Source organism: Castanea sativa, chromosome 7, assembly GCF_040712315.1.
Source record: "Castanea sativa cultivar Marrone di Chiusa Pesio chromosome 7, ASM4071231v1".
NCBI classification, from domain to species: domain Eukaryota; kingdom Viridiplantae; phylum Streptophyta; class Magnoliopsida; order Fagales; family Fagaceae; genus Castanea; species Castanea sativa.
The window spans coordinates 18,744,127-18,767,872 of NC_134019.1; the positions used below are offsets into that span (position 1 = coordinate 18,744,127).

A 23,746-nucleotide genomic window follows, 5' to 3' on the forward strand; every position below is an offset into this window, starting at 1 on the left:
AGAGGTGCAGCAAATTGAAGGAGAAGAAAACTGGATGACCCCAATAGTGGCTTACCTCAGGGATGGAGAAGGCTTCTAGAAGAAATGGACGAATCCAGAAAGCTAAGGATTAGATTAGCTAAGTATGTCTTAATAAACGAGGTGCTATATAAAATAGGCTTCTCACACCCTTACCTAAGGTGTTTAGCTTCAGACGAATCAAACTGTGCGTTGAGGGAAGTTCATGAAGGAGCATGTGGAAACCATTCGGGAGCAAGAGCACTCGTCCATAAGGTCGTCCGTGCTGGTTACAACTGGTCGACCATTCAAGCATATGCTAAGGCTTATGTAAAGGTGTGTGATTAGTGTCAACGCTTTAACAACATCCCTAGACAACTATTGGAGTACCTCATCTTGATGATGGCTCCATGACCCTTTGCACAATGGGGATTGGATATTTTGGGTCCCTTTCTAATAGGAACCAGGAAAATGAAGTTTTTAGTGGTAGGGATCGATTAATTCATTAAATGGGTGGAAGCTAAACCCTTAGCAAAGATTACACAGTAGAATGTCAAGAACTTCATATAGAAGAGTATCATCTACCGATTTGGGGTTCCTAGGGTACTAGTGTCAGATAATGAAAGGTAGTTTGATAACACACCCTTCAGAGATTTTTATGAGCAACTTGGGATAAAGAATCATCATTCCTCACCCTCCCACCCACAAGCAAATGGAAAAACTGAAGTTGCAAACCAATCCTTGTTAAAGATCATCAAGACTTGGCTTGAAGGGGCAAAGGGAGTATCGCCAGGTGAGCTACTAGGTGTTCTATGGGCTTACAGGATGACTGTGAGGACCCCCATAGGGGAAACTCCTTTCAAACTAACCTATGGGAATGAAGCAGTTTTACTTGCAAAAGTACATATGACTTACCATGGGTGATGAAGTATCAAGATGAGGAAAATGAGGAGCAACTACATCTTAGCCTTGATCTGATAGATGAGGTAAGGATGAATGCTAAACAGAGAACTACAAGGTATAAAAACCTCATGGATAGGAAATATGATGCAATGGTGAAACCCAGGCGATTCGACATTGGGGACCTCGTCCTAAAAAGGGTTTCCTTAACAACCAGAAACCCGTCCCATGGAAAATTGGGAAGGACCCTATAGAGTTATCAATTGCAAAAGGTAGGGATCATACTACTTGGAAGCTCTAGATGGATGAAAGTTAGAGCACCCTTGGAACGTTGAGCATTTAAGAAGATATTATCAATGAAGTGTCAGCCTGGACGAGCATCAACCTGGACGAGCATCATCCTAGATGAGCATCATGGAAGAAGTTTAAGTTATGTGTTATTAGTCCTTATGTTTTATTTGTGTTCGTTGCTAGTATTGTATGTTTTTAGTATTTTAATTCCCTAAAAATGCACTAGCTCTCAGCTTGTGCATTATCTATGGACATAGTCGTGGTGGACGAAGTCATGAACTTAGTCTGTTTGTACATAAGTATTTTCAATTCCCTAAAGGCACCAGCTTCTAAGCATGTGCCATAACTTGTGGACAATGTGTATGATATGTAAATATGGTTTGGATTTCCAAAGTATATAATGTTGTGTGAATTTTCATGTTGTTGAAGTTCTTATTAAAACTAATCTACAAGAAGGCTAAAGGCCCAAGACAAGCAAAATCTCTAGACGCAGGGATGTAACGTCTATAAGCTTTCCTTAAGTAAGGTAAAAGCAAAGTAAAATAAACCTAAGGTATATTCATCTAACTAATGGACGAGATAAAGCGTGCACGCAAGAATGTTCAAAATCCATGGATGAATGTGACCAGCTAAACAATCCAATCCTTGGACGAGTAAATGCTGAAAACTTCTTGCCCAAAGACGAATAAAAAACTGTCCAGCCTATGGACGAGGAATAATGCAAGCTATAAGTCAAATCAATGGATGAAGAAAGCTGGCAAAGGAAATTTAATTCATAGACGACTTACACTTGTAAATTATAAAGAATGGTAAATTGTTGAGCATTAGAAAGTTATCCTAACATGGACGAGCTAAATGCCTTCATAAGTGGACAGACCACATTTAAAACATAGGATATAATATGGGCGATGTAAATAAAAGAAATATGTTCATACACAAAAAGTAATATGTTTAACAATAAATAAAAGGCTATTGTATTTGTTGCACGACCATAAACTTGGATGAAGAGATTGTACTTAAATAAATTTTAAAATAAAGCCTAAAACAATGGGCATTCTCAACAAACTAAAATAATTAAATATTTCTAAAAAGAAATAAACTTTACTAGGATAAACCACAGAGGGCATTGCCCCTAGACTTTGGGTCGTCTTTGCTTGTCTCAACGGCGTCCTTAGCAGGTTCTGTTGAAGCGTCGTCCACAACATTGACGTCCTCATAGCTTGTCTGAAGTAGGGAACTCTCAGCTGTAGTAGGGATTTTGAAAGAATCAAAATCCATCTCAAGGTAGGCCTCCTTGGTGTCAAAGTGGAAGTCTTCAAAGCTAGCAACGTAATGACGGTCTAGACGATTAGTAAAGTCATCTGACTTCATAAAGGTTACAATGGCTTCCTTTTGAGCATTCTCTAAAGACGAGGTAAAACCTTGAAATTTCATCTCTAGATGATTGATACGGGTTTCCTTCTCAATAGAGTTTGCCTTGAGCTCTTCCACCTCGTTCCTTAGCTTCTTCTTTATCCCTTGAAGACGAGTAAGCTCCTCGGTCAACCTGATCACTTCCCCCTTCTTCAAAAGGAACTCGTCCTTCAGTTCATTGCTCTATGCCTTAGCAGCCTTAGCCTCATCACAGAGTTCCTTGGCTTGGCTGGACGTGGTATAAAACTTTGCCATGGCATGCAAAACATATGGACGAAGGAGAGTTAGAAATTTTTTGTAAATTTCTTAGAAAATAAAATGAGAATAATAAGAAAATTACATACCTTGAAAAGATCATGGATGGCAGAACGTTCAAAATCCCTTACTGACATGTCATAGCATGCGCTCACTTCTCTGTTAGTAATGAGTCCTTTGAACGTCTTCCAAACATAATCCTTGTCCAGCACCAAGTTGGGAGGATGCTTGGTTTGGACTAAAGGATGAATCCTGTGAGAAGCTTTGGCTGTAAAGGGAGGAGGGTTTTCAGGCTGGACGGTTGAAGGAGTAGCTTGGAAAGGCACCAGATTCACTACTGAGTCGTCCAGGTGTACTGTCGTATTTGGAAGCTTTGAAACCTTGAGGGGAGGAGTCTTATCAGGCTTCTGTTTGTTAGAACCTCGGCGTCTTGGAAGATCACCAAGGTCAATACAGCTTGAAATGCTTTCCTCTTCCTCGCCTAGACGGCAGGCTTTTGGACGGCCAGTGGAGTTGCTTCGTCTTGGACCTGGGCATCCTTTTCTCCTTTAGTATCACTGGCCACATTTTTCCCTTTGTTTTCTTTCATAATGGCTAACCTTATGATGGAGAAGATATAGAGTTAATAATGTGTGTGTGTGTGTGTGTGTATAAAAGAAAAAATAAAAGAGAAAGAAATGATGAAATGCGATGGACGACACTTACTTCGATGAGTGGTCTCTTTGTGTGCAAGATTTTCTTCAGTGGGCTCAGGATCAAGTCCTCAGATAGCTAGACGATGAAGGGTTAACAAGATGTGGAAGGACCTCTCAAGATAAGCACGAGCTCTATCTATATGCTCCAAGTGAAACTTGTCCAAGTGTGGACGAGTAATAGCTGCACCAATATAAGAGAGGTTAGACAAGGAAAGAAGTACACCTAGGGCACTCGTAAAAGGAGGGAAGGGGACATTATTTACATTAACTGGGTCCCTAGCCCAATTTCTAGAAACAAAGAAAAATTATTTCTTCCATAACCTATCAGAAGAACTATGACCCCTAATCAAACTAAATTGGAGGCCCCTAGATGAAAATTGGTAAAACCAGCAGATTGTTTAAAAACTGAGGGTTTATAGCAATAAAGGAACTCGTCCACTATAATTGGATGGTTCCCTTCAAACGCCTCACGCCATAACACTTGCATGGCTACTATCGTTCTTCATCCATTAGGGTTGAGTTGGTTTGGTCCAATGCCTAACCTATGAAAGAGACCTCTATAGAAAGAATTAAGAGGAAACCAAAGACCTGCTAATAGGTAGGAAGCATATGCACCAAAACCAGAAAAAGGAGAACAACACCATTCTCCAATTTCAGGAAGACAAGGTCTAAACTCATGGGGAATCTGGTATCTACCTACAAGGGTTGTTAACTTACTCATGTCTAGGGTGGATGCTACTTCTAGGGCACAACTATAGATGACATTTTCATCCTCCTCTTCGTCTTGAAGGGGACTAGGTGACTTACTTCTTCTAGACGAGCTAGCCTCAGTCCCAGAAGTCATCTAGATGAATAATTCTTGTCTTGGGAACTACTCTCACTACTATTCTCGTAGCTACCACTACTACCAGCGGACTCGTCCTTATATTCCTCTATTTCTCTCTCTCTGTACTACCACTAGACGTAGACATATTTATAAAAATGTACAAAACAATCCTAAAGACGAAAACCTAAAGAGGAAGGGAAGGAAGTACCTGACGAGAGACTAGAGACGAGGATGACTAGATGGACATATTAGAAAAGTGGAAGGGTAAGAGAGAGAATGTACATATTTACAGGCCCTAGAGGTGGGTCAATAAAGCGGAGCGGTCCAACTAGAAGCTGACACGTGGTATATTCCTCAAAAAAATAAATGGAATGGTGAACCAAAAATTGGAATATCTCCAGTTCGTCCATAGTGTCATCCAAGTCTAAAAAGGTTGTCCCAATATAAGAAGGTCATCTAGCATAAGAAGGTCATCCAGCATAAGAAGGCCGTCCAAGTGTAAGAAGGTCGTCTAACATGGAAGAACCTAGACGACCTTCCAACACTTAGAAATTTTCAGAATAAATTTATGTTCAAGAGCTTATAATTCGGACCACATTCTACTATTTTGAAGTATGAGCAAAATCCTTATTCATTACTATAACTTCCCACTAAGTTCTTTACTCCTGATAGGAGTTGTAGAAGATAAGTCTGAACTTTCTAACTTCCATAGAAGTTGTGGAAGTTAAGTCTGAACCTTCTAACTTCCATCCACGTTGAGGAAGTTACTAAACAAGTAACAACTCCAAAACTCACTATAAAAGGACTCATCCATATCAAATGAAGAGAAGTTTTCACCACTCCTAAAGTTGGAATTCTTGAGTTTTAGAGAAAAAACTAACTTAAGCATTAAAGGGTTCTTGGCTGGTTCACCTTGGTCACTTTTGATCTTGTTTTTCTTTCTTTACAGACCTTCCAAGCAACCACTAGCTAATTGAAACTCGAAACATTCAGCTTACTGATTTTCTGTGCATCATCATATTTAAACCCCTTATTAGAATCTTGTCAAATCATATTTTCTTTCTTTAAATATACATAATATAGTTATAATAAATATCTATTAATAATTATCATAAAAACTCAATTATAATAAATAGCACTCATTAATAAATATAATAATTATTAAATTTTTATTAATATACAAATATAATCATAATAAATCTCCATTAATAATTATCAATTTTCATAATTATATACAAAGTAAAAGATAGTGACAATAATTTTTTTTGAGATAAAATTATAATTTATTAAACATTCCTCGGCATTGCATGAGTTGATGACTAGTAAAATCTAAATTTTAAAACCTCATGTGTTAACAAAATTTACCCTAATTTTTTTTTTAGAATACTAAGTATTTTAACACACACACACACACAAGGGGAGAGAGGAGAAGGTTTTAAAGAAATTAATAATGATGCATATCCAAAATGGCATTAAATTTACTCTAAATTTAAATGGTTAATAAAAAGGAGAAATACTATGTTCACAATAGTTTCACAAAAACTCTAAGTAGCAGGTTATTATAAGTTGTTTTTGGTGGGTACAAAAGTAATTTTAATGATAAATTCAAATTATAACCAATAATAACCACTTATGATTTATTGTGAAAATATTGTGGCTATAGCACAATATTTTTTACAATAATTTCAGAACAAATCCTAGATGACATGTTATTATTGATTCTAAATTGAACTCATCATTAACATCATTTTTTTGAGTAATGTTATAAACGTAAACTATTTTACAAAATATTGATGTGGTTAACCTCTTATTGGTTTTCATTTAGGTCCACTATTAATATCACATTTTCATTTACCAATAATCACTCACCATATCAGTGATTTGTAAAAATATTTCTAAAATAGTTGTATTTCTAGTATCATTCTATTTTTTTACCTACTAATAACAGCTTGCTACTTAAAATTTTTAATAAAATTATTGTAAAAATATTGTAGACGTATATAAATTAAAAAGAACTAGCCTTGTCACACACGTTTTGCGCGTGCGATGAGAATTTTTTTTATTTTTATTTTATTTTAGTGATAGTAGCAAAAAAAATATCTATGTTTTTTATTATATATATAATTTTTATTTTGAGAATTTAATTTATAAGTAAATAAATAAATTTGAAAATCAATAGGGGAGTGACCTTATATTTTAGACAATATTTTAGTGGAAGTTAGGGTTATATTTTTACCTAATTGTCTTTTAGTTTTGTCTTTACTTAAATATAGGGATGTAGGAGTATTTTAAAACAAAAAAAATATTCGGTCCAAACAAGAGAAGCTCTTTAAATAGTAGTATAGATAATGGATGCAAAATTATTGCTTTTTATTTTCTATACTATTATTTAAGGAACTTCCCCTGTTTGAATTTTTCATTTTTTTAGTTCAGAAATGCCTTTACACCCTATATTTAAGTAGAAACAAACTAAGTGACAATCCGGTAAAATGCAACTCTAATTACCACTAAAACATTGTCTAAAACATAAAATTATTCTCCTACAAATTTTTAAATTTTTTTATCTAATTATAAATTAAATTCTCAAAATAAAAATTATATATATATATATATATATATAAATAAAAACACATTCTTTTTACTACAAAATAGGGCCACTAAAATTTACGCACACGAGGCTAGTATTTTTTAATCTGTTCTTTGTTTCTTTTCCTTTTGCCCATTCTCATCTCTCTCGAGTCTATATGCATTTCAAAAGGTCAAGAGTCCAGATTACTTTTTCAAACAGACGTGTTCAACTTCGATGTTCCCAGATACGGTCGTACCGCGTACCCACGTTGTGAACTGCCCCGCACAATACCCAACACAACTTAGCCGTTTTCCGACCGTTACAAACACCATACTTTTTAATATTCATCCTTACGGCTCCGCATTCTCCGCTACCAACCCACCCACGTGTACGTCTATGATTGTTTCCATAGCCAACTGTTCCTTACTCATACACTCATACATACTGCTCACCAATAAAGTAAACACCTGTGACTTAGCCGTGTTATATTTTTTAATTTTTTTCTTGCCTTTTATAAAGAAACAATCTTCACCGTCCATCCTTCTCGAGATACGTGATATAGACGTTAGGAAATCCCTATATAAACCATACTCACCCTCTCTTCTTCATATCTCAAACCCAAACACTCAAAACTTTCTCTCTTTCTGTTTCAGTCTTTAAAACTTTCTCTCCTCTCTCAGTCTTAGCCTTTTTTTTCTACAATGGCTCGCTTTAGCTTTGTGGCTTTGGTTCTAATGGCAGTACTTGTGGGCTCTACTTTAGCCCAATCTCCTTCACAATCTCCTTCAAAGTCGCCAACACAAGCACCTGCACCTAAAGCTTCAGCGCCATCACCGACAGTTAGAAAGACACCAGTGCCTGCTCCGTCTCCGGCAGTGGTGAACTCTCCACCATCTCCTCCTCCGGCTTCTTCTGAGGCTCCAGTGAGTCCTCCATCTACCATTAGTACCCCACCTGCTGAAGCTCCTGGACCGGCTAGTGGCGCCGTTTTGAACAGAGTTGGGTTCGCTGCTGGATCTGTGGCAGTAGCAGCATTCGCTGCCGTTTTGGTGTTTTAGAAATTAGAAGTGTTCGTTCCTGGGTTTTGGGTGTTTTATTGTTTTTAATTATTCATTATTCATTCATTCACAGTGGATTTGGTCGTTTCATATGTGATGTTTTTATCATGGTATTTACTATACCCATTAATATAATTTCTTCTTTATTCTTTTAATTCTGCAATTGTTGTTAAATATTGTGAAATTTTATGGGTTTGAATTGCGCGATTGAACGGAAATCAAATGATGCTTGAGTTCAATAAACTTGGGTAATTTGTAGCAGTGTGTGACTCAAACAAAATCGCAGCTATTTTTTTTAAGACTTTACGAATACAAAAGTTACAAAAATGCAAAAGAAAAAGTTTTGCTTGAAATACTTAATGTAATGAATAAATAAAATGCCAAGAGAACCTAAGCCAGGTGAAATGAATTAATTTGCACTCTCTGATAAACCAAAGGAACTTTACCAAAAAAAAAAAAAGATAAACCAAAGGAACTCTAATTTTTCCATAATAATTTTTGCAAAAATTCAAAGATAAAAGATTAAAATTAGTGAAGCCTCTGGCAATTAAGGAATCTCTCAAACTCATATTTTCATATTTCCAAAAATTCGACAGGTGATATCGATGAAAGTGATTGAAAGTAAGAGTTTGAAAAGGATTAAAATTGGTGGAAATATTTGCAAATATTATTTGTCACCACCATATATGGGTTTTTGCTTAAATGCCTAGAAAGATGCAATTTTCAAGGAAAAGTAAGAGCATTAAAAATGCCTATAAAGCTCCTAATAAAATTGGGAAAAAAAAAAAAAAACTAAAAACTAAACCTTTAGTAGTGCCTCCTGACTCCTTTGCCTAGCAAGATGCTCTAAGTTTTTGACTCAAATTAAAAGTTGTAAATTATGTAACAAGAAAAAGAAAAAGTAAACTGTTAAAGGAAATGTAAGCTAGGTGCTGTAGAAAATTTCGTTTGAATTGCATGATGTGTCATAATCACTATCTAAGATGTAAATTATGTTGCTTACTGTTTGAATTGAAGGAATTTGAGAGGAATGAAATTAATGAAAATTAATAGTAGATATTGTCATTCCCTTAGTTGAAAGATGCTTACCAAGATATAGAAATTTGAAAATTGAAAATCCGACATTTAAACTTATATTTTTTTAAATAAAAAAATATTCATGAATTTTAGATTTTTTATATGACAACAAAATATTTTACCAATTAAATTCATTGAAACTTGCAAATTTGTTGTCAGGACAGGTGAACCAAGCACATTTATTGGATTATGGGCCATGTCTGAGGATGAACAAACACCCGAGGATGGTCAAAGGGTTTGTATAAACTTAAGTCACTAGGTTGAGGAGAAAGGAAGAGAGTGACGAAGCAATTGAGGTTCTTTAGGAGTGAAGCAACCTTGGGAGAGTTTTAGGGAGTTAATTATTTTGGAAAGATAAGCTTCAAGGAAGGTAGCAGAGCTAAGCCAATAACAAAAGAAGAAATCTTTGAGAAGGAGCCTGTCACTGCCATATTAAATGCACTGCACCAAATGAACTAACCACATTTATGAATAAATGATATCTAAACAGTGCTATTTCAGCTCACAGCTTCTCATAAAATTTCTAGGAGGTCCTAATGGGACAAGCATCCAAGAGATTTCTTAAAAAATCAACAGGTGAAGGGTTGATGTGGACGTGAGTGACTATATAAGAAAATGACCACCATAAAAATGAGGCATGTAATCTAAGAAGGAAGAAAAAGAACACATTGTACACAGATAAACTTGATTAAATATAAGAACATCTCATTCTCGAACTTGACCGAGGAGCGTTATTTTTGTCAATTTGCATTCTTAATCATGCTAGTATGGATCATATTTGTAAAGGTCTGTACTTAATTTCTTAAGAAGTTTTCTTGTAAGGTTCGTTCTCCAAAAAATATATATTTTTTGACTTATTGTGCTATCATCCATTCCTTAGTGGGCTGAAGTTCTAATTATGGGCCTTACATTTGTGTTCCATAGAATAGATATATATATATATATATATATATATATATATATATATATAAAAGAAAAAGAAAAAGAGTTACCCAATTTAATGGATTATACATTCATTTAACACCATTGCTAATGAATTTTTTTTTGAAATCAACACCGTTACTAATGATTAGATACTAATTAAATAATAAAAATTTATAATACACCTTGCAATTGCATCACTCCAATTAGACAGCACTAACTAATCCAATAAAAAATATCAAACCGTGTCTTAAGCACTGATAAAAAATTTTAATAAAAAAATAGTTTTAATAGTGTTTAAATAGTTTTAATAGTTTTAATAGTGTTTAATAGTGTTTATTTTTATTTTTATTATATCCAGCCAAGACTGTCAATCTCCACCGTCCAATCCTTCTCGAGATACGTGATTGAGACGTTAAGAAATCACTATATAAACCCCACTCAGTCTCTCTTCTTCATATCTCAAACCCAAACACTCAATCAAACTCTCTCTCTCTCTCTCTGTTTCAGTCTTTAAAACTCTCTCTCTCTCTCTCTCTCTCAGTCTTAGCTTTTTTTCTACAATGGGTCGCTTTAGCTTTGTGGCTTTGGTGCTAATGGCAGTACTTGTGGGCTCCACTTTAGCCCAGTCTCCTTCACAATCACCATCAAAGTCGCCAACAAAAGCACCTGCACCTAAAGCTTCAGCGCCATCACCGACAGTTAGAAAGACACCAGTGCCTGCTCCGTCTCCGGCAGTGGTGAACTCTCCACCATCTCCTCCTCCGGCTTCTTCTGAGGCTCCAGTGAGTCCTCCATCTTCCATTAGTACCCCACCTGCTGAAGCTCCTGGACCTGCTAGTGGCGCCGTTTTGAACAGAGTTGGGTTCGCTGCTGGATCTGTGGCATTAGCAGCATTCGCTACCGTTTTGGTGTTTTAGAAATTACAAGTGTTCGTTCTTGGGTTTTGGTGTTTTATTGTATTTAATTATTCATTATTCATTCATTCACAGCATGTGATGTTTTATCATGGTATTCACTATACCCATTAATATAATTCACCCAAAAAAAAAAAAAAACCTATTAATATAATTTCTTCCTTATTCTTTTAATTCGCAATTGGTGTTAAATATTGTGAAATTTTATTTTTGAAAGTCAAGAAATTACGAAACCAACTTTATGGGTTTGAATTGCGATTAAAATCAATTGGTGCTTGAGTTCAATAAACTTGGGTATTTGTAGCTGTTGCTCAAACAAAATCGCAGCAATTTGTTAATACAAAAGTTACAAAAATGCAATAGAAAAAGTTTTGCTTGGAATATTAATGTAATGAATAAATAAAATGTTTTCCACTAAAAATGCGAATGCCAAGAAATGCTAGCTAGGTGAAATGATTAAAATTAATTTTTCACTCTGATAGAACCAAAGGTAATCTTTAAGAGAACTTATTTTTCCATTTTAGCATTTCACCTAAAAGGAACCCAATTTTCCATTTTAGCATTTCTCCATTGTAGAAGAATACTTTTTTCCAAAAATATTACATTGCAAAAATCCGCAACAGTGATATCGAAAAATTTTAATTCAAAGAAAAAAAAAAAGATAAATTGGTGAAATAGTTGGTTGGAAAAGCTTTTGATATATAAACTTGAAAGTGAACGGAAGCAAATTAAGGGACCAAAATAAATTTTGGTGAAATAGAAAGGATATGTTTTGCATTTTAACTTCTTTTTTTTAGTTATTTGCAAATATTATTAGGCATATCCTGCAACACATATGGGTGGCATTTTTCATTTTGCTTAAGTTTCATTACCACAAAAGATGCAATTTTCAGTTGCTTAAGAACATCCTCTCACAGTATTTTAATCTTATGTTCTGACTAATAAGATTGAAGTCCAAAGCCTAATTAAAATAGAAAACAAAAAAAAGTTATAAAGCTCCTAATAAAATTGAAGAGAAAAAAAATCTAAAGAGAGTGAAACCTTTAATTAGGCAATTAAAGTAAAGTAAACCTTTGCTAGGGTCACTACTTTACTCTTTATTTAGTGCCTCCCTGACTCCTTTGCCAAGCAAGATGCTCTAAGTTTTTGACTCAAATTAAAAGTCGTAAAAATATGTAAAAAGAAAAAGGAAACGGTTAAAGGAAAAGACCATGTAAGCTACTGTAGAAAATTTAGTTTGGTTTGCCTGATGTGTCATAATCACTATCTAGGATGTAAATCGTGTTGCTTACCGTTTGAATTGAAGGTATTTGAGAGGAATGAAATGAAAATAAATCGTGTATATTGTCATTCCCTTATTTGAAAGATGCTTATCACGATATAGAAATTTGAAATATGAAAATCCAACATTCAAACTTGTATTTTTTTTTTTTTTTTGACAACAAAATATATTACCTGCTAAACTAATTGAAACCTACAAAATACAAATTTGTGTTTCACAAAAAAATAGATATAAAAAAAGAGTTACCCAATATGACGGATTATTCATTCACTTAACACCATTACTAATAATTAGATACTAATTAAATAATAAAAATTTATAATGCACCTTGCAATTGCATCACTCCTGCCTACAGAAATTAGACAGCCCTGAATAATCCAATAATAAAAAAAAAAAAAAAAATCAAACCGTGTCTTTGTAGTTTGCACTATTGTTTACTTTTTTTTTTCTTTTTTTTTTTTTAAATAAAAAATAGTAGTTCTTATACTATATAAATTATGAGAGCTTTTACTCTTGTAAATAATTGTCTGTCACTTTTACATTAATCCATTATTTTTCATTGTCACTTATAGTCTACCCCATAAACAGTTATGATACAAATGGTACTTTATATGGTTGTAGATACTCATTTTTTAGAAGCCCAGCAGGAGGAAAAGCCCAAAGACGTAGGCAGAAGAGAGTGGGATGGAAATACCATTAAATTCAAGTGGCAGAAGAGAGTGGGATGGAAATACCATTAAATCCAAGTGGCAGGAATAATGGATCACAGGTCCATAAAGCAAACAAATGGACTCTGAAGAAGTAAATGGGCCTAAAAAGGCCTGGAAGAAAAAAAAAAAAGCAAACCTATAGGCAATATGGATGTAGAAAAGAGAGAATGTGTCACAACTGTTACGGCAGACCCAAAATAATGTAAGTAAAGAGAGTAAGAGGCAATGGAGAATCTATGAGTCCCAAAGATGAAATATGAAGCACTTGGGCCAAAGAAGCCCAAGGAGTTAGTAAAAACTCATAGGAAGCATAGAATTGGAAAGGGCTGAGGATGCCCCAAGAAAGTAAGCGGGCCAAGGATGCCCAAAGGGAAATAAGCAGGACACAGGAGCTTGCAAGTAGTAAAAGGCCCAATAAATTTATTGGGTTATTAGAGAAGGAATGAACAGTAAAGCCCAAAGAAGCCTAACAGTCCTAGGTCAAGTAGACTTCGCGGCAGGCATAACAGGATGATGTGGCAGGAAACAAATAACAAGGCTGAAAATAAAAGCATGGAACAACCCACAATCAGGCAAAGGCCTAGCCCCTAAAGAGGCAAGCCATATATGAGAAGTCAGGGAAAGTAGCCCATGCTATAAGAAGTCAAAGATGAACGGCAGACTGGGCAGATGAACCTTCAAACCGCGGCAAACACATGAGCAGCGGGCAGAATTTGGACGAGCATGGAGGTAAGGCACGTGCAAAGCCCAGACACCACCAGCCTGTACCCAGCCAATACGGGAAGTGGTGAGGTCATGGGTTAGAGGTAAGAGGGCATGGTTTGGCGGTGGGGAGGGGGAAAAAACTCATTTTTATGTTTCCTACTCAAACTCTTTTGGAGGCAATGTCTTGTTGGGATGACATACCACCCAAAAGAGGTAAAACTGAGTTGGAACCACTAGATGCATGCCATGAGGTACGGAGAGAAGGAGAGTACTTACACCGTGGCAGGTAAGAATGCCATGACAAGCAAACAAACAAAAAAGCATTCTTTGTCTGGTGAGGTGGAGTGGTGCGGCCAGCGCAGGTAAGTGGTGTTGGCTGGGTAACTGGCCAGTCAATAATGGTCGGTAAGGACACCCGCACCAGAAAAAAACGGTTAAGAGCTAAAATGGTAAAAGCCCGCCACGACTGGCACTATATAAGGGGCCTTTGCTGTGCACGACAGAAGGAGGGAGGAACCTCGGGGAGGATAATCGCTAGAATTAAAAATAAAAAAAGGGACAATAGGAGTAAAAACCAAGGGACAAGAGAGAAAGAATTAGAGAGAATAGAAAGAAGAGTAAAAACGAAGAGAAAGAAAGGAAAGAACTAAGGAATAGAGAGAGGAGTAAAGAAAGACAGAGAGAACAGAGTGGTAGACATGCACTGAATGAGTCGATCTCCCTCTCCCTCTCCAACCCATGTTCTCTGATAACGGAGAAAGACCTCACTGAACACAAGTCATTCAGGCCCGCCCCTTCAAAGCAATTAATTTCTCCTTCAGAGAGGTTAATCACGTTGAAAAGGTGATCCCCCTTCTTGACTTAGACTTGGCAACGTAACTTGATACGGCAGTCTGACATTTATTTCTTTTAATAAGCTTATTGTTGTTCACTCAATACCTACCCTTTTGTTGTTGTTTCATAAAACGGGCATTCATTATCAAAGCCCATTATTCACTTTTGTCTAAATCGTAAAGGAATTTCCATTATTTCCTTTATTGTATCTGCATGCTGTAGTTAATGTAACAGTTCTGCCTACCATGGGCATATGATCAAAACCTGATTTACATAGGCATTGTTTGCACACAAGTCGGACCAAGAAGGGTTGCTATTGGACAGGTCACAACTCCCTGGTCTAGAAACCTTTAAGCTTAGTATAGCAGCAGGCGACTCAGCTAAACGTTTGCAAAAAAGACCCACACAATGGTCTTAGAATTTATTTATTTTTAAATCACTTTTTTTTTTTTTTTTTTTTTTTTTTTTATTTTTTATTATTTAGGAATCTATCTCGTTTTTGAAACATAGAAAAACCAAAAGGTAATAATATCTTATTACATCCAGCCAAGACTGTCAACTTTTTTAATGTGTACTATTTGGTGTTTCGAAGAAAAAAAGTTCTTTAGGAATTAAATATTAGATTAATAATGATTGATTACTAAACCAGCTGGACCGTTTCAATTATGATCCCCAAAATGGTCCCACCTTGTATTATCGATCTGGTACCCATGTGTGAATGATTTGTGACATCTGCACCGTCACATTTTCGACCGTTGCACGTAAAGCAACCCAATCCAACGGTTCACATTGCTTGCATATTTCAAAAAGAAAACACCCCAACTAACATGTTCGCCAGTGATTCGATGACAACTGTACCCTTAGTGGCAAAGCATCAAAACGTGTTTCTGGCATGAGTTGTCCGTGATTAACGTAGTGGCATTCTCGTACTTTCACTTTTAATTCCCCTCCTATAAATACAACTCCAACGTTGGTGCTTCTTCAAAACAAACACGAAGTACTAAACTTCACTAAACTAAAGTACTAAACTCTCTTTTCTTTCCATAGTGGTATTCTCGTAATTTACGAAGCTTTTTGTTTTAGAAATGGCTCACTCCTCAAGCATTGTGATTCTTTTACTTGCAATGTTGGTGGTCTCCGCCATAGCTCAATCTCCGGTGGCTTCTCCCAAGAAATCTCCGGCGTCGTCTCCTCATGCCTCTGCGCCTTCTCCGGCCACCGTGAAGTCTCCTCCATCGCCTTCTCCGGTGACTACTCCCTCATCGATCTCCGGACCACCATCTGAAGCACCTGCTCCCGCACAGAACGGTGCCGTTTCGAACAGTTTCGCACTCGCTGGATCTGTGGCTGTTGTGGCGTTTGCTGGGTTTTTAGTGATGTAGAAGAATGGGGTTATGGATTGTTGATTATTATTTATTATTTGTGTAATTAATTGTATTTGTTTCGGCTGTTTATTTGAGATTGTTGATGAGAGAGAGAGAGAGAGACAGTTTGGATATTGATTGGAGTTGTATTGCAAACTCGATTTTAAATTACAGATTCATTGCACGCTTGCAGTTCTTTTTACGTTTTTAATTTTGGAAATTGCTTTTTTATTTTATGACTGATATTTTTATGATTTTAAAAAAAGAAGAATATAACACATTATACCCAGTAGGGTTTTTCTAACGAGATAAAAATCTACTCTAGTTAACCGAATTTATGTGGGAAGCTCCTTTATGGACACTGAAATCTCTCCACTTTTACCATCCAATCTTACGATAATAGCAGGTAATTGTGGTCTATCAGAGTGCCAAATTAACAACAATTAAAAGTTAGAGGATTGAAATAAAAAAAAACTAGAGGACTGAAATGAAAAAAGACTGAATTTTTATATTTTAAAAAAGAAGAAGAATATAACAAATTATGTGTATGGGAAATATTAACCAATAACGTGCGGTGCTGGTTAACGTTTCTTTTTTTGTGTATAACTTAAAAAAAAAAAAGTTATAAAAAAATTTGCTAAAAGTGATAAAAAAAAATTGCCAAAAATTGAAAAATTGTCAAAATTTAAAAAAGCTACACAAAAAATTACTCAAAATGTGTTAACACAACCTTATGTGTGTATATGTATGTGTGAAACTTTTTTTATAGACACTGGAATCTCAACTTTTACCTTCCAATCTTACTATAAATATACATACATACATACATACATATATAGAGTAATTATAATGCAAAAAATGCACTAGCTAAAATAACCTCTAATAATCCCCGAAACACAAAACAAAAAACCTTAAATCCCATTTTTAGAGCACTAGCATCCGGGTGTCTAAAAAAATACTCATTTTACTATATAAAAACCTACTTTATCTATTTTACAATCTCATTTTTCAACTTAAACTACATCCTAGTTTTTAATTTTCACATCACAACAAATACTATTCATTTTTTAATAATTTTTTTACTTTCTTTCTTTCTCTCTCTTCCCTTTTCCCTCTTCGTGTTGCTCTTTCTCTCTATTTGCCATCACTCCACAACAAAAACTAGAACAATCCACAACAACCCACATCACAGTAGCCACCCCAACCATCACTGGTAAACCCCCACCACCTCATACCTACGGACCCACGGCAACACCCTAGAAACCCAGCCCAGACCCATGGCAACATCCCACCCCAGACCCATGGCAACAATCCACCTCACCACCACAGAACACCCTACCCTCACCATGCATGAAACCCACAAAAAAAATCAAAGCAAAATCCACACAAAATTTGAATCCAAAAGGAAAACCCATCCCTCAATCAAAACCCATACCAAATTCTAACCCCAAAACCCATCGGAAACCACCTCAAATTAAAACCCATGAACCATAAATCAACCCATCATCAACCACAGTACTTTAATCAATCTACCTCAACCAACACCATTGCATCAGCTTAGAATCCACAAAGAGAGCCGGAGCTAGAGAGAGGAGAGAGTCAGACTTTTTTTGTTTGACATAAATGAAAGAAAGAGAGAGCAGGACTTGTGAGAGAGTAGAGAAGGGTGGAGAGAGCCAGACTGCCACGAGAGAGGAACTATGACATTGGAGAGAGAAGATATTGATTTAGAGCCTATTTGGATAGGCTATTTATAAAACCTTTTAAAATGATACAACCTTGCTACAGTAGGTTGTATAAATAAAACCTTACTGTAGCAGGTTGCAATTTTTTTTTTAAGTTTCCACACTTGGTTGTAGCTGGTTTTTGTGGATTTGGTGTGTGAAATAGCAACGGGGGGTGTTTACACCCCTTAATGCTAGTGCTCTAAACACCCCTCCCAATTGCTATTTTACAACCAAAACTTCAAAAAACACTTCACATCCGGGTATAGGTTTCTAAAAATTTTTGCAACCTGTGAACAGTTGGTTCTTATATATAGAACCAACTGTTCACTTGGATGTAAAAGAAATAATATTATTTTAATGGAATATATCTTGTCTCTCTCTTCGTTCACGCTACAGACCACTCCTCCATCTCTCAACCACTCTTCTACCTCTCTCAACCAAGTCGAGTCTCTACGCCTTACCTTTTTTTTCTTCACTCTTCTTCCTATTGCTCTCTCCCCAGACCGAAGATGGTCATCTCGCGGTAGAATGGGCGGTGGCAGATGGGTTTGAATCGGGGTGAGTTTGAATCGGTTTCAGTTGAATGAGTTTGGGGTTGCAGATTGTATGGCTTTTTTTTGGGGGGGGGGGGGGGGTTTGGGTTTGAGTGGGTTTTGGGTTGCAAGTTGTTTGGGTTTTGGGTTTGAATCGGCAGGTTTAATTGTTAGTGGTTTGTTTCTGCCTCTTGGCAGTGGTGGTTCATGGTGGATTTATGGGTCTAGTGGCGGTTGATTTGTGGGTTTTTGTGTATTGGAGGTGGTGGTGGTGTGTGTATGGTGTGGTGGTGGTGGGGACCGTGGGGACTGTGGGGTTGTTGGGTTTTGTTTTTTTGTTGTTGGTTGCTAGGGTGTGTGTGTGGTTGTGGGGTGGTGGGTAGCCGAGCTCGGTTTTCTCATATATATGGTGGTTGATGTAGAGATAGAGACAGAGGAAGAGGAAGAGATGCTGTAGAGATTAAGATAGAGAAAGAGAGGAAAGATAGAGATGAGAGAAGAGAGAGAAATGAGGTTTTTAATATTATTTTATTAAGTAGTTTATATTATATTATTTTATGTATGTAAAAATAGAAACTGGAATGTAGGGTGAGTTATAAAATGAGATGTTATAATAGATAAAGTAAGTTTTGAGGTTATAAAATAAAACTTTTTTGGCCACCCGGCTACTAATGCTCTTACACGTATTTCTGGCTGAAATAACCTCAAATAATCCCCAAAACAAAACAAAAACCTTAAAGCCCATGTTTACACAATAGAATTTCAGTCACTCTCCGGCATTTCAAACTCTGTCCTTCAGGATACAATTACATTAGGAATGAGCAACGTGATTTGCACCCTGCACTACATGACTTAAGGTATGACGCATTCCACGCCTGAAATTGGGGGAAATGGCGAGAAACATGGAGTAAAGATTAAAGAGCTTTTTATATACTCGGATGTCATCATTCATCATGCCGGCATGAGACAAAATCTTAAATACTTCTTTACTATTTGTATTATGGGGATATTGAATGCTAACTTAAGCATGGGAGAAGTTTTGGCCTACACTACATTGGTATCACTCCGAGTTTGCCTTCACATCATCAGTATTATTATGCAAATTAAAATAAATTACGGATTTACATACTTGCGTTTGAATTAGTTTATTAGATGAAGATTTGTTTGCTAAAATGTTGATGAAATCGTAGTTTTTTTTTTTTTTTTGATAGGGAATGCATAAAATTTTCATTACTAAGAAAACATAAAAACAGGGCCGGCCCTAGGCCTAGGCCATTTAGGCAATCACCTAGGGCCACCTACTAGAGAAAGACCCCAAATTTTGGAGCAAAAATTGAAATTTTTAATTTTTTTTTTTTGAGATATAAGAAAAAAAAAATAGTTTTACATTTTCCTCTACTTTTAAGAATTTTCAAAGAATTGATTAATGCTAGAGATAATACAACTTTAAATATATAGGGCTTACAAATATGTTTTACTAATTACAAAAAATAATTCAGACAAGAAAATGCTAGAAATATTATAAATTTTACTTCAAAACCTTTACAAATTGATGTAACAATTAATATGATTTGTGGACATCAACAACCCATTAAATACATTTTTAAATTACTTTTTGTGATTGATGATACATCATTATAAGCCTCATGGTGTAAAATTTATAATGTCCCTAATATCATTCATTCAAATACTTATTTATTATCTTTTTGTAGTGTTACTAATCACATTCATTACTACATCGTTTGTAAGTTTTTTGTAGTAAATAGCTTTAGCATTTCTTCAAAAAAAGAAAAGAAAAGCATATTACAAGATAAAAAGAATGGATTTTTGTTATAAAAAAATTATGATATGAAAAACTAGTTAAACATTATTTAAGTAATATAAAAAAGGCTCCATTTAAATATATCGCCTTAGGCCTCAAAATTTGTTGGGCCACCCTTGCATAAAATGTAGTTTTAAAAAACTATTAAACTAAAATATAAACAATAAAACTCACTTTTAAATGTTTTCATGCCAAGAGAGGGTTTCATCATAAAATACTAGATCAATCACATTAGTTTGTGCGAAATTTCTGCTTAATTTAGCCAGTGATGGCTTCTAATCAACTTTTTTTTTTTTTTTTTAAATTTTTTAGGATGGTCATTAAAAAATTTGAATTATACAAAATTTAATAAAAAGAGAACTTTAATATATATAGTTATTGACAAAAAGAAAAAAAAAAAAACTCCTAAATATGTGAAGTTTTACAATTTCCTTCTATGAATATTTAATTTTGAAATCATTACATGATAGTTTATTATTAGTTATCATTATCTATTGTCAATGTGAGTAGATATTACTATTTTATTTTGCTAAGTTTGTATATTATTTTTATTTTTATGCAGTTGTTATTATCTATTTGTCATTATTTTTATAATATTTTAAACTAAATGATAAAACTTAACCAATTTTCACTTTATTAATCATTGACTTACATAACCATACTCATCCATGCGTCAATAATACACTAAATGTATAGTTAACCAATCAAATGCTCGTATCTCTCAGATGAATTTCATCTTATTTCTCTCTTTTATTGGACTTTTTCGATATCTCCGATTCTAAGACTACATAGTAATATATATATATATATATATAGATAATAGGTGAATCAGAGAAAAACTCAAATTAGAATTCCAAATTAGAGTTCCAATTTTGCGTCATGTGTCCTAAATTATTTATTCTTAAAGAGTTTTATTTCTTAATTTTAGAATAAAAAAATGTGAGACCATATCATAAATATTTATTCAAGTGTGTTATTAAGTACAAAAATCAAAGAGTCTAAAATAAATGAATCATAAAAAAAGTGCTTCACAATAATAATATAAAAAAACATTGACAATTTACATTTTAATCATAGTTTTAAAAACCGGACCGGACCGGCCGGTCCGACCGGTTCAATCGGTGCAGTCCGGTCCGGTTAAATACCTTAAAACCGGGGAAAAACCGGTCAAAAACCAGAAATTTTGAAAAAAACGGTTTTATTCTCGGTTCGGTTTTTAAAACCATGCATTTTATATCTAATAATATCCTTACAAAATTTTTTAAAGAGTCAATAATATATAAAAATGACAATCAATAGTATTTAAATTATATATATATATATATATGTATGTGTGTGTGTGTGTGTGTGTGATGATGCGAAGAAAATCAGTAGGCTGGATGCTTCGGACTTGAAAGAACTATTTGCTCTTTCGATGGCCTGGAAAAGAAAGAAAAACGATCAAAGGTGACCGGGGTTGCCGGCCAAAAACCCTTCGATGGCAAAGTTAGTTTTCTCTCTATATTTTTGGAGTTCCAACTTTTTGGGAAATATAAAGCATCCCTTCTTTTGGTCTGAAAGGGTGTTTATATACTGTCCTAAAGACAGTTATCAAACTTGTAACCTCCCCTGGATTTGAGGAGGTGTGAGGGTTTAGGAATGACTCCTTCAATTGTTTAGGAGTTACATTTTTTCTCACAAAATGGTCACTGGAAGTTATGCGTGTGATTCGGGGTTGTTATATTCACTTTGGAAATTTTCTCAAATGTCAAGGGCTCGTCCAGGGAACCTCGTCCAGGGAACCTCGTCCAGGGAACCTACGGTTAGGTGCATCTTGCTCCTAACATAAGGCCTTTCCTTTCTGGATGATCTTTCAGGATGAGGTTGGTGGTTCACTTGGATGACATGGCATGGAGTTATAGAGCCGTCCACGTAAAGCCCCGTCTACGCACTTTATTGCATGGACGGGCTTATTCAGGACGAGGTTCTTGCAACCTTTGTCTACTTGGTTTTTCCACGGACGACCTCTATGGACGAAGCTGGAGTTGTATTTTTATACCCCATCAGTTACCCCCTTGTCCATAGGTTGTCCAGGGAGTACATTAATTGGCGTCAACTTTTGGACGCATGTCATTACGTGAGCTGTTGTGGTTGCCACGTGTCTTGGTTTGACTGGTGACTGGTCATGTTAGCTCATTTTTCGAGGGACGTGCCATTTGTCACATTTTGGTTGGTCGCGTCGCTTCGGGTACTAGGGTTCATTGCCTACAAATAGTGGAATTCCTCCACTAACCTCCTCATATTCTGAAATTTTCTTCTTTGACCCCCCTCGTCCTAGCGCCTCGTTTAGAAGTTTCTTGCGTTCATAGTCTCTTCGTCTAGATCTAGCTATTTTCTCCCTCCTCGTCCTCAGGTTTTTAGCTTTCTTTAAAAAATGTCTGAGTTAACCCTTTCTTCGTCTAGCAATAGTGTTGCCAGAGTCATAGATGAGTATCATGACGTTAGTAGTTTTAGTGGGTCTAGCGATAGTAGTAGTGATTGTAACAGCAGTAGCGAAGGAAACACTACGGACGAGTATAGGTCTGGCGTCCTTGGATTTCCCATAGAGGTACTTCAGGAAAGCCGTAGGACAAGGGCTGAGTCTGGGTCTAGGGCTGGCACTAGTGCCCCCTCGTCTTCTACTCAGGACGAGGAAGAGGTAGTGTATAGTTGTGCTATTGGGGTTGATTCTAAGACAGACAAGAAAAAGTTAGATATTCTTAAGACCTGGTATCAAATTCCTGAGGACTTGAATCCCAGGGTGCCTGTGCGTGGTGAGTGGTATTGTCAACCCCGTTTTGGTGTTGGCATTTTTGAAGCTTACCTCTTGGGGGGTTTGAGGTTGCCCCTTAATGCCTTTGCTAGGGAGTTGCTCTCTAGGTTAGGCTTAGGTATTTGTCAGTTCAACCCCAATGCATGGAGGCTAATAGTTGCTATGCAAGTTTTATGGAGGGAAGTGTTTAAGGGGGATCGTCCTCTTGCTGTGGGCGAGTTCCTCTACTGTTATAAGCCCTCTGAGATTAACCAATCCCTTGACTTTTACCAGTTTATAGCCAGAGGGAGAGAGTATAGGCTGATAAAATCCTTAGTCACCTCAGATAGGAAATGGAAGACGGAGTTCTTCTTCATCTCAGGCTTTTGGGCTAGACGCCCTATTGAGGTTGACAGGGACCCATTTCCTCCCTACACAAGAGAGTTAGGGAATCTTCGTCCTGAAGGTACGTCTATGGTTAAACCTTTATTTTTTGTTACTTTTGATTGTAGTCGTCTAACCACTTTCCTCTCCTTTTTTGTAGGTGCTAGACGGCCTCATTTGAGTAGATTTTACCTTGAACGAGTCCAGAAGGCTCGTCTTCATCCTGAAGGGGCTTCCATTCTTTAGTCACTTATCAGCGTCTTGCTACTTAGGGACTTGGTCCTGAGCCTTCCCCTCAAGCCACTGCCCACGAGTGTACAGTCCGGAGACATAAGTTTTTTACTGTAAGTAATCCTTTGTCATTTCTAGAAGTGATTCTAACAAATTTCTCTGCAGGAATGGCCACCATGAAGGAGAATAAAGGGAAGGAGGTCATGGACGAGGATGTAGGGCCTAAGGTTCTGCCTCAACCTCTTCTTGCCCATGGTGAGTCTCCTCGTCCTGTCCCAGAGGAGTATCAACCTCGCCCCTCCACTGGAGACAAAAGGAAGAGCTTGTCTCTTGGGGTGGACTTGGAGAACCTTCCAAGCAGACGTAAGGAAACAAGGGCTAAGCATAAGTCGTCTAAAGCTAAGAACGCCCGAACCAAAGACGATCAAACAGACCCCATCCTCGTCCCCCAGGATCACTCTGTCC

The 23,746-nt window shown here is 36.2% G+C and overlaps 2 protein-coding genes across 2 annotated transcripts; both read left to right on the forward strand.

Moving 5' to 3' along the window:
- The first annotated feature begins 7,546 nt into the window (after positions 1 to 7,546).
- On the forward strand, positions 7,547 to 8,159 carry LOC142643382 (uncharacterized). The gene has a single exon (XM_075817992.1). It carries the CDS (start codon positions 7,648 to 7,650, stop codon positions 8,002 to 8,004), a length of 357 nt encoding a protein of 118 aa, XP_075674107.1. The 5' UTR covers positions 7,547 to 7,647; the 3' UTR covers positions 8,005 to 8,159.
- Positions 8,160 to 10,468: 2,309 nt separating this feature from the next.
- On the forward strand, positions 10,469 to 16,014 carry LOC142644089 (uncharacterized). The gene is made up of 2 exons (XM_075818768.1): positions 10,469 to 10,919; positions 15,512 to 16,014. The coding sequence occupies exons 1-2, from the start codon at positions 10,566 to 10,568 to the stop codon at positions 15,830 to 15,832; spliced, it is 675 nt and encodes a 224-aa protein (XP_075674883.1). The 5' UTR covers positions 10,469 to 10,565; the 3' UTR covers positions 15,833 to 16,014.
- Positions 16,015 to 23,746: the final 7,732 nt, after the last annotated feature.

Coding starts and splice junctions, on each gene's coding strand:
- LOC142643382 (XM_075817992.1), top strand. CDS start 7,648: ATGGCTCGCTTTAGCTTTGTGGCTTTGGTTCTAATGGCAGTACTTGTG.
- LOC142644089 (XM_075818768.1), top strand. CDS start 10,566: ATGGGTCGCTTTAGCTTTGTGGCTTTGGTGCTAATGGCAGTACTTGTG. Junction 10,920..15,511: donor TCGCTACCGTTTTGGTGTTT/TAGAAATTACAA, acceptor GTATTCTCGTAA/TTTACGAAGCTTTTTGTTTT.